Source organism: Platalea leucorodia, assembly GCF_965183815.1.
Source record: "Platalea leucorodia genome assembly, chromosome: 3".
Lineage (NCBI taxonomy): Eukaryota > Metazoa > Chordata > Aves > Pelecaniformes > Threskiornithidae > Platalea > Platalea leucorodia.
The window spans coordinates 44,234,374-44,246,142 of NC_138825.1; the positions used below are offsets into that span (position 1 = coordinate 44,234,374).

Below are 11,769 nucleotides of genomic sequence, written 5' to 3' on the forward strand. Positions count from 1 at the left end.
TTAGCGAGTATTTTTTTTCCAGGAGTCTCACCTTGGCATTGGCTGTATCAAATATGGTTTCCACTAATAAGATATCAACTCCTCCGTCCAAAAGTCCTTTGGCTTGTTCCTTATAGGCTTCAACCAGTTCATCAAAAGCTGTAAAACAAGAATGATGTAATTTCATCTGGAGGTATCTCTTTCAGGACCATCACCTAAGTTAAATAACTTGATGGTCATAAATACTTACTTATGTTCCTGTAATCTGGTCTCTCCACAGACGGTGATACAGAGAGTGTCCTGTTTGTTGGACCCATGGCTCCAGCAACATATCTCCTAATGCCTAAACCAAGACACAGGAAAAGAAGAAAAAAAAAAGAAAAAACCAACCAAAAAAAAAGAAAAACCCACAAAACAATTTACCTCTGTTTTACAATGACAGCCATGCCAATGTAAAAAACCTCCAAGGACACCAAGACATGCATATCATTCAGGGATTAAGAACTATAAAACAGGAAACTCCTGTCTCAAATCAAGAGTTTGATCAGCACAAGATTACCCAGCACAATTGACTTTTTTGTTTTAATCCTATCCGGTAAGATGTTCAGTGTATACACACGAGACAGAAAAACATCTACGAAAAAGGCAATTGGCCCAATTAGTTTTTCTTCTAAGCATCGTCCCTGCCCATTGCAGGCGGGATGGACTAGATGACCTTTAAAGGTCCCTTCCATCCCAAAGCACTCCATGATTCTATGATTTGTCTCTGACACAGGAAGCTTCATTCAATTACTTTAAAAGCACAGTATAGACCCGTCCTGGCATTTTTCACTAGATAACCTGATTTGAATATTCCGGCATGTGTTCATAAAAAACTCCACATTCTTTTGTAGCATATTTCAAATCTTACATTTTTATTGCATACCAGGAATCACATCAGTAAGGTGTTATTTGGACAGCAGCAGCAGCACTGTTAGCTTGAAACACAGTTTGATGCCAGAATACAAGAGGAAATTACTTGTCTTTGAAAGACAGCATTGTCTACAGCAGTGGAAATGAGCTATAACCCCCTCACGTAATGCCCTGAAGGTAAAAGACTGCACATTTACAGATGATGGTCACATACTAAGCACATTCCAGTAGTTGCTCAGTAAAGTCAAATCAGGAGATTCACACTAGGAGTAACTGGTAATCCACATTTACCTACAATAAGCTATCCTAATTCTGTAGTACAAAGACTTGTGCTGTACAAAACCTAAGTAACTTATAACAGTCCCTGCTGAATTTGTTTTCTCTAAAACACACCTGGAAGGTATGTATTGCCTGCAGTCTAAAGCAGGCAGGCACAGGACAGCCATCCTGCAGAACACACCGAGGACCAGTTCCTGCACACATGCTGAAGTGAGTGTGATATGAATAGAGATGCAAAATTGCTACTGTGCCTAAAATGAAGAGTGTGCATGTCTGCAAGTTATGTCCCTGTGATGTAAGCCATCAAGCTATCCTCTAGTTAGCAACATTTCAAAGACTGTAGCAAGACAGTCAAAACGACAAATGAATAAGAAATTAAAATAAATATTGTGTACCTGTCTGAGCAGTTACATCATCTGCTGCTTTTCTGGCCACCTGTGCAGACACTTTGTTTAACCGATATGCCTGGAACAATTACAGAAAATTACCAAGTAACCTTTAGTACAGCATATCTCCTCCTCAAAGAAACACACTTCCATTCAGTGGCTTGCAGTAAACTCTGAAGGCTCCCTAAGCCACACAAATATACATGAGCACTATTAGAAAACTTCAAAAGGAACAGCTCTATACATCTCAGCAACAGAGTTACATGGCAGGTCTCATCCCACGTATGCCCCAGCCTACAGCTGCTAATCATAAAATTTCATTCTGTAAGGTACTAATTAAATCCTACTGAAGTCAACAGAAGCTCGAGAACAGGACGTTGAGGACAAAATTAACCTACTTTTAAATTCACTTTTTATTCAAGTAGCATATTTCCAAGTGTTTTCTTTCACATATTTCTCAAATTCTCAAAACAACACATGACACAGAAGAGGTATGACAAATGCAAGCTTGAAAGGACTTCTACATACACCAGCACAAACAACACACAAATAACATCCAGGAAAAAAGCCGTTCCATTGTGGCATTTGGCAAGTTGGAAGGACTGAAGCAAAGCATCCCCGTTCACAGAACTGAGACATTCTGGGAACGCTGAAACAAAATCTAGGACAAATTATTATTGCCTGTGCCTTCGTGAACAAGGGGCACACTATGACTGTCACACACAGCAAGTACAATTGTCTACAGCAGTGGAAACGAGCTACAACACCATCACACGGCTCTAGAGACAGCATGCAGTCAATAAACACAATACCAATGGACTCTGGGACTAAGCTAATCTTGGCTGCTAAGAAAAAAATCTTGATTAACATTTTAATGTGTAAATACTTTAGCATTCTTACCAAATGCTCAAGGCCATAGTCAGCTTGTGCAACTCGAGTACTGCTGAAAGTGTTTGTTTCAATGATGTCAGCACCTGACAGCAAGTATTCCTGCAAGACATGAAAGAAAAAAAAATCTCCAAGACCTCCAGAACTGAGATCCAGAATGAAAGCAACGCAACTATTTTGGCTCATTCAGTTGACAAAAAGTCACAAATCATCTCCTAATTCAAAGTAGATCAAACTCTGAAGGCCTTACTCAAAGGCACAGGGCCAAAGCAATAGAAGTGTTCCATGTAACCAGTTTTCAGAGATTTAGTGTCAGCCACACTTGCTATTAACAGGTGACATTTATAGTCACCTCCGCCATTGAGTCCAGCACCTGGAGCATATTCTAGATTTCTGCACAGGGACATGGTGGGACATAGTCCAATTGCCATCAGCAAGGGAGGGCTGCTGCGGGCAGACTCAGAAAAGACACCAGTTAAACAACAACAGAGGATTAGAAAATCTAAACATTCTGAAGGGAGCTGTACAGTGCAAGAGCATACTGGGACAGAATACAAGCTTAGGAGAATTGTGCTTCGTGCAGATCACATTGAAAGTTTAACTAATGTCCCAGATTCACAAAACAATTAAGCCTTCTGCTCCAGTTCGGTTGTCTAATTCCCACTGAAGTAAACTGCAATCAATGCAAACTGAAATATTTTTGTAGATTCTAGTCTGTGTTCTGATAACCTCTATCAGTTGCCCTCCTTCCTCCCTAACTCCTCTTTTTGATCAGGTTAACCCTTGGGTGACCCCTGCATATTCAAGGAAATTAAGACATTTCAAGTGCTAGTAAGTCAAAAATATTGATGTGGCCATTAAACATAAACCACTCGGATTTTCCTATAAGAAGCAGATGAGTTCAGTGGGTTCAAGAGGGCAAACAAAGTCTTGATCCAAACAACAGCAGAAAAGAATTAAATTTGCATCAAAACATATTTTGCTGCAAACTAATATGCTTTCTCTCAAGTCCTCCTGGATACATATGGAAATACCTACAAATAGCTACATGAAAATACACAAGTTCTCACATGTACACTACTAACCAAGTAGAAGTTTCTGAAAATCATCTAGACTAAACAAAGATGTTAAATGTGTAGAGCTTTATATTAGCTTTTGTTTAGTTCAGATATGTCATTTTAGCAAAAGCCCTTCAACTTTACTGTCTACCACCACAGAAGGAAATAATATGCTCAAAGCAGGAAGATCATTTTTGCCTTTGAAAACACATCCCCTCTCTTACCACTGAATCTTACTTTGCCAGACAAGGTACGGCTAACATTTACTTTTCAAATTAATGATATTTGTGAGGTCTGACTCACTGGGCCATTAAAAAAAAAAAAACAACAAAACAAAACAAAACAAAAAAAACAAACAACCACCATACATATAGTGGGATTATAGTCACTTTGTAGAAATAAATACTTTCATCTATTATTTCAAGTTCTGTCCAATTCTCAGAAGAAATAGCCATTGGCAGCTACAAAATATGAAGTCACTACCCATGGCTCAGAAAGCACCTGACCCAAAGTTTGCTGCAGGTATGGGGACCACCACAGACTTGTTCTTTTCTTACACTCTTCCTTAAGCACCTACAACTGGTCATTGAGAGGATGATAGCAGGCTGCCGTTGGTTTGACTCAACGCATTCATTCTCAAGTCACATCACTATTGCTCTGCTAAACCTGCAAAATTCAACTGTTAAACCAGCTTACCCAATTAAAACCACAAGCTATTATAAATTCCAAGGTTCACGACCACTACAGCTGAATTGACAGTCTAAGGACTGAACTCAATCTACAAATATTTCCTCCTGAAATGTTTATATGTCAAAGACTGATTCTCTTCAACTTGTCATTCTTAAAATCCAAAGAATGACATTTAGAAAGTAAATATAAAAATACAGATTACATACCATGTTTAACAAATGTAAGCCAATTATGATTCTAATCAATGAAATACAGATCTTTTTAATAAATAACAACAACAAAAAAAAAAGAACAGATGTGAGGCTTCAACTGAATATCAGCGAGTTGCAATGCTAGTCAAATGTTCCAGTTATTACAGCAAGACCTACAAATACCTGCAACTCAAGAACTACAAGACTTAGGAAGTTGTTTTATAAAGTCTAATTGAAGACAGGAAAATAATAAAATCTGTTTGCAAATTCCTAATGATCAACCCTAGACTGTTTTATTCTCTGGGCCACACATTAATATTCTAGAGAAAAAACGAGAATATGGAAGCACATATACTCATTAGGAAGCCCATATACTCATTAACTATGGAGAAGTCTGCTTCAGGCTGCAACATTTAACAGCTCTTTAATATAGAATTATAGAAACATGCAACTAGACTTCAGTTGTGTCCTACTTAGATGTATTTCAAGTGCTGGTTGAGGAGGAGGAAAGGAAAGAAAAACGCTATAAACCAGAATCTACAATTAACAGAAATGCATCAGGGACATAAGTCAAAAAGGGATTTAAAAACAACACCGCCTGTGTGACATCAGGAACCAAGACACAAATGCTGTGCTCACACAACCAGAACAGTCAAATCTGCTCATTCTTTTTCGCATGGTTACCTAGCACTCTCTTCCCTATCCCCAAAAGACACAGGAGAGCCAGTAGCCTGTGTATGGAAAAGGGGAGCACAGAGGCCTACTTCTGCTTCCTTCTCTTGTCAAGAGAAAGAAATCAGAACCACGTACCTTGTGTATGTCACAGATTATATCAGGTTGAGTTATACTGAGAAGGTCATTATTGCCTTTCAAAGGCCTGGAATGATCTTTAAATTCATGCCCTCGGAAATCCTCTTCTGACAGAGCACGTTGCTGGATCATGGTACCCATGCCTCCATCCAAAACCATTATCCGCTCCTGCAGAACTGATTCAATTTCATCTTCCATGCTTTTCTGGGGATCTGCTGCAAGAAAATAAATCCAATATTTAAGCAGCTTTGAAATTCCTTATCTACACACTTGTGCAACCTGAGCTCTTCCCATTTAAGAAACAGACTAAAATAACTAATCCTCTACCGAAATCAAACAGTAATTCATTTCCTTCACCTACAGCTCCAATCACATGATGCCAGGTAACAGCTGTATCTATCTAAATAGAATTAGACTCAATTGGTCCTTCACCTAAGTACAGTCACCTGCATACAGTCAGCTGCAGAAACAAGAGTATCAAAAGTTCACAAGGGCATACACCAAACTCTCTATATAAACCAGTCTCCAACACTGAAAAGTGTGATCATTTCCACTACAGCAACCTTTGAAGAGCAATGCAGAGCTGTCTCTTGGTACCAGACACCATACTGTAAGTGGTACACAAGTGCAAACCAGAAACCAGTAAACTTAATTTAAAAAAAAAGAATTCTACTTTAATCGCCTATACCATAATGACAGAGAAAGAAAGAAACTGAGCAAGCAAAACCAGCTCTTCAACTGAGTCCCAAATTCACCTCTTTCTAGGCTTAGAATAGTAAATAACAATTTCGCACTTCTCTTTCTTAGTGAGCAAACACCAAGATACATCGACAGATAAGAGCCAGGTTTTATTTTCTTTTGCACAAACACAAGATCTTCTCCTGCTCCGCAACAAAGCCGGAAGAAAACAAATCAGGCCAATCACATGCTAATTATAAGATTTTGGACACGGTAAGCCTAACAATGACTGACACAGAAAATTGTAGAAATTTCAGAGCTATCATTAGGAATGAAGATGCAGTATTGTAATGCTTTAAGATCCCAAACAAAGCCCATCCCAAACATTAAACAAAAAGCCAAAACTATAATCTGAGTCTTTAAAAAAATAAACAAACAAAACCCACCATAAAACCCCCCAAGCCCCAACAAAAGTAATCCTACTTTTCCTCTTTAGAAGATACACAGAGTCATTTCAGAACCAAGACATGCATATAGCAAAGTAATCAAACAGCCTCTACCAAAAACCCAATTTACAACAGTGGGACCCCACTTATCTCTCACAACCATGTAGCTGAATGATGTGTTATTCTTCATTCTCTCTCCTTCATTCAGCTTGGACTTACTACTCACTTTGAGTAAACACCTGTTTTACATTTTAGTTATGCACTATCATCAAAACACCTGTAAAAAAGATGATTTCTGAAGCACAAAAACATCCTTACGTCTCATTACAACTTACACACAGTAGTACCTAAAAATCACTGGCAGCTAACTGATTTGACTTTTTTTTTCCTTCCGCATTCTTGCAATGCAACTTCTGTTTAGACATCAGTACTGTTAAAAAAGAATATGCTGGAGAGAAGATGAGGCCAAGAGTGAAGTATTACAAGGTTACATTTACACCAACACACTGGAAAAACAGCTCTAAATCAGATGTAGTCTCAGCAAGAAGAGAAGTCAAATAAAACTTGTTCTATAACAAGGATGAAGCATCTGAAGGAAGATTAAAACACAAAAAATAAAGCCACCCTCATTTCAAGTTGAAAGTTTTAACACCACACAGGCAGGCTCAGCAGGTTCTTACACAAGAGCTTAAACCTACTCACGTTAAACCATCAAATTATTCATGAAAATAAAATCAGTCCTTGAGCTAAAGGCTTTCAGACGCAAGACACAAAAAATTGTATCTGAAAGTAGGACTGCAACGTAGACTCCCATGAGCATAACTCATGTGCTTTGCAAGAGCTACAATCCAATGAGACAGACGCGTTAGAGCTTGCTTTTGCTTTAATGTAGCCTCTAAGTCAACTCCTTGACGCCGAGAGCACTGCAACCCAGACAGCTGAGCCGGGCCATTGGAGCCCTCCCAGAACCAGTCTTCTTTTCTATAGGCTTCTGTCCCTTTTACCTACGTGCTTCCCAACTATCTTCTCATACATGCTGGGAAGCAAACAAAGATTTACAGTCGTCTGCTTGGTTTTAAATCCTGCACCTCATGTGGTCTGTTTTGCGTTCTCTATAGCTTGCCTCGCTGAACAGATGCCGCTTCAGTGTATGGTTTTCTGCTCATAGGAGCACAGATTTCTGCCTCATCTCTGCTCCCAGCTCTGTGGAGAGCCTTATTCCAAAGAAGCATTCAAAATCTGTGGTTCTTCAGCAGCATCTCAAAAAGCTGCAGGAAATACAGTGGGAATCATGAAGGTGGCTGTCAGTGCCAGAGGTACACAGACTCTGTGTTTTACAAATGGATGGCATAGCTCCAAGCCTACCAAAACCCAATTTACCTGTCCTTCTATGGATAACACTTGACTCTTCTTCCATTAGGAGCCTGCACTACTTGAAGCCGTGCTCTGGCACACTGACGATGCAATTTTCAAGTTGGAAACAAAGTCTGCAGACAGGTCCAAAAAGACCCCAGAAATCACAGATGATCAATTCATAAAGGCATGCTAGAAAGTGCTGAACTCTGCCCCGGGGTGAAAAGCAGGGAGGAGGCTGGGAGTCAGGTCTGCTGAACAAGTACCATCATCTTACTTCAGCATTCAACTCACGTAACTCCCTTCCCCAGCACAGACAGGGCACATGAGTTTGTTATAGAATAAATGAAAAAATGTTTGGAGAAATTCTGAAGCAGGGAAAAATCAGGTCAGCCTTTTTTTTTTTTTTTTTTTTAATGTTTACAAACCCTGCTCCTACCTCTGCTCAGCCAGAAGTTGATGACAAATTTATTTTATAAAGATCACTGGTGAGCTTTGGGAAACAGATTCCCTCTTCCGTTCAGAAGTGTCCAGGAGAAAAACTGCCTCTATAGCTAGAAATAGTAGCAAACCAGCAGTGGTAACAGGACCTAGGACCAATTACCTTGATTTTACACTCTACTGAAATTTAAAATAGAAAGCGCATTACCACAGAGTGTTCTAGGGCTGGAACTAGTTTAGCAGACCATACCAAGACAGAAAAAAAGTGACCCAACGGCACTGGCTTAAAAGCCAAAGGAATACAGAACGCAGAATAAAAAAATCCTCATATCCTACTTCACTTCCCCAAGGTAAACACTCTGGCTTGAGATCACTTGAACAAGGGAATTACTAGTCTGGAAAGGAGAAATGAAATCAGCTACAACAACTGTTACCCCTTGCAGATGTTTCCAAGTAAGTTTGCACAGGACACAATGTGTTCCTCCGGTACAGCTGTTCACCCCTACAGTCATTCTACCACTAACAATTATAAACTTTGCCCAACTGTAATCTAACATTTTCACAATGCGGCAACTAAACAGCTCAGCAGATAAGGCAAGATGATACTTCTTCTTCTCCTTATCCCAACTCAACCCACATACAGGCCATATATGCAGAACTGAAGGGATAAACACATGTTCTCCACAAGAAACAGGACTTCAAAGCTTGCAATTTGCTTAAAAACACATTTTTCTGATGCCTGCAATGATTCTCAAAAGGTGGGTTTTTTTATTATTTATGCATTTCTATTAAAAAATTATTCTTATTATAAAATAGTCTGGCATATAAGTACTTTGAAAGGAATAAAGGATTACAAGTTGCTTCCAAAGCTTTTAATAAAGGATCAACCCGGCTGTAGCAGTGTTACAGTATTTTCGTCACGTTAATGTGAAAGAACAGAAATTGAAGAACTACAAGGAGCTATAGGCACTTACAGTAGCCCCTATTTCCTAGGCTGACCAGGTCCTGTCCTAACAGGCAACAGGGCCACTCCACATTTGCACATCCTAATTCAGGAAACCAGCATTGCCCCACACCAGCTCCAAGCCCAAGTTTCTCCATCATTCAAAAGATTATTGTGCAGCACACAGAAATTACTACAATAGTAGCTAGAAAGAATGCTCCAGCTATCAGCTTGCCACAGACATCTCATGACAACCTTAGCATTACTTGCTGTTTAATTAATTAAATCTTCAACTGGATCTCCTCTGGCGACATTAAGAGTTTCATGAACTGTAGCAACAGATGGCAGATGGGTCCTCTACAACAGTGGGCAGCAGCACCCTATTGCTAAGTTATTTGTTAGCCTACCTATCCAAAGAGAGAAGCACTGGATCCTACCACTTCACCTTGTGTACCTGTGACACGCACCTTGCTGACATCTTCCATGTTGGCACTTGTCTTAAGAACCATTCAGGTCTTCTGTAATGGACCGACAGACGCTTGTGTAGCTGATACATTTACAAAGCTAGCTTGAAAGGCAAACGACAACCACAAAAGTCACTGAAGTCCCAGAATAACAGAGGAGGCCTGTTAGTTGTGTCCACTGTCTCTAGCTAAACACAATAATTCCAGGCTGAGAAAGCGTCCTGTGTTATAACCACAACTGTCCATCTCCCAACATTAAACTGTTCACAACAGATTATTAGATATTCATTACAGGCAGGAACCACGGGGAAAAAAACCAGCCTCCAGACCAACACGGTCTCGCTTTGTGCCATACCCTGCCGCTGAAAGGCTAGGGAGGAGCACTTCGCTCAGCTTCCTGACAGCCTGCTCCCGAACGCAGGTCCTTCGCACCACCGCCAGATGTACACACCATCATCTCCTGCCTTCTGCCTGTTCACTGGGGCTCCACGAACACCCGTGGCACGCAATTTTTGCTTTCATCTGAGGAGAACTTTTCTCCAACTGCCACCACTTCTCAAGCTGCTGCTGAAACACCCTCCCACGTTTCCCATTTCAGCCAAACCCATTCGGTTCTGCAGCAGCAGGACAGTCGCTAGCCATGGCTTGACCTCAGATGGCACAGGAGAAAGGGCAGGGCAGGGCAGTGTCATCTTTGCCAGAGGAACCTGGAAAAACCTCAGACCACAGAATCTGATTACGGAGTCGGCGCCGCACACAGCTCTGCAGCGAGGCGGACTGCAGGCCTGTTTAACAAGCTGAGGGACGTAAGCCCGGGCTGAAGCACGGGCTCAGCAGCAGGTATTCCCTCAGAAATATTAAAAAGGAAAAGTGCTTGGGATCTCTGCAGGTAGCAGCACCACTGAAAGCAGTCACTGACAGAACTGCCCATTTTAAAATACCGACAATGCCAATTAGCAGCTAATTTTACTTCTCCCCCCCTTCCAACGACTTCTGTTTAACCCGCGAAATAGCGTTTTTGGCTTAGAGCCCCGGAGCAGCTGGAGCACATCCATTCCCCACCATCAAGCTGCAGCCTCTCACACAGTTGGGTTTTGTTTTTTTTATTTTTCCGGCTTAACTGTGTCCGACGGGGCGCTGCGGCTGCCGCAGCACCCTCCGGACCCCTGCCAGGTAGAGCGAAGCCTACTGCGAGGGTCCTGCTCTGCGCCGGCGCGGCCGGGGGCTCCCGCGGCAAGCGCCCGCATCCACCGCCGCCATCCGCACGGCGCCTTGGGGGCGGCGCGACCCGTTCCGGTGCAGGCCGAGCCGCCACGCGCGCCTTTTACAAAAGTTAAAGGCTGCGAACAACCGGCACCCGCCGCCAGCACCGCCCCAGGCGGCGCCTGCACCGCTGCCGAGCCGCGGGCGAACGCCAGAAGCCGAGGGGAGGGCGAGCTCCCCGCCTGCGGTGGCAGGACCGCAGCCCCGGCCGCCCCCTCGCAGGCCGCCCCGAGCGGCTGAGCGGCTCCCCGCGTCCCCCGGCCCTCAGCCGGGAAGGCCCCGCCCCGGCCCGGCGCCACAACAGCGGCACGTGGCGAGTCCCGGCCCGCCGCCGGGGGAGGGGGGGCCGCCATCTCCCCCGCGCACCCGGTGCGCGCGCGCACACGCCACTGCGCCCCGCGCCAGCGCCCGTGCCCGTTACCTGGCGGGTGGGCGCCCGCCGGCCCCGTGGGCGCCATGCTGCCGAGACGTCACCGCCGCCGCTGCGCGCCCCGCCGCGGGGGCGAGGGGCCGGGGGGGCCGCACGCAAGCCGCCGGGCGAGCACGAGCGGCGGGGCTGCCGCGTCACCCCCTGACGCGCGAGCTCCGCCCAGAGCGCGGGCAGAAAGCGCGGGCTGGCCGCGCGTGGGGCGGCCGTTGCAGCCGTTGGCCCGAGGGGCAACGGAGGGCGGGGGGGGTGTCCCCGCCTCTCACCCGCTCGCACCCCCCCACGCAGAGCGCCTCAGGGGAGAGCTGCGTGGCTGAGGGAGCTGCCCCTCAGCGGCGGGCAGCCACCGCTTAGGGCGCGCTGTCGGCCTGTCCGGCCGCTGCCCGGCGTCCCTCTGCCCCGGGCCCGGCGCGGCTGGACAGCGGCAGTGCCCGCGGAGCTGTTGGGAGCGGGTCAGCAGCCGCAGTAGCAGACTGGAAACGCACCCGAGGAGCTGGGTTGCCCTCCTCACGCGGCCTGAGGACGGCAGAAGCAAACAAAGCCATCTTTGTATTTTGATTT

The 11,769-nt window shown here is 44.2% G+C and overlaps 1 protein-coding gene across 1 annotated transcript in view; it reads right to left on the reverse strand.

The window, feature by feature from the left end:
- MTR (5-methyltetrahydrofolate-homocysteine methyltransferase) overlaps positions 1-11,239 on the reverse strand; it is a gene marked incomplete at both ends in the record, with an annotated part of 54,400 nt that extends 43,161 nt beyond the window's left edge. Inside the window, 6 exons of the mRNA XM_082307725.1 lie at positions 32-138; positions 230-322; positions 1,566-1,635; positions 2,457-2,546; positions 5,194-5,408; positions 11,203-11,239. Coding sequence (XP_082163851.1) covers positions 32-138; positions 230-322; positions 1,566-1,635; positions 2,457-2,546; positions 5,194-5,408; positions 11,203-11,239 — 612 coding nt within the window. The remainder of the gene's footprint in view (positions 1-31; positions 139-229; positions 323-1,565; positions 1,636-2,456; positions 2,547-5,193; positions 5,409-11,202) is intronic.
- Between the last annotated feature and the right edge of the window lie 530 nt (positions 11,240-11,769).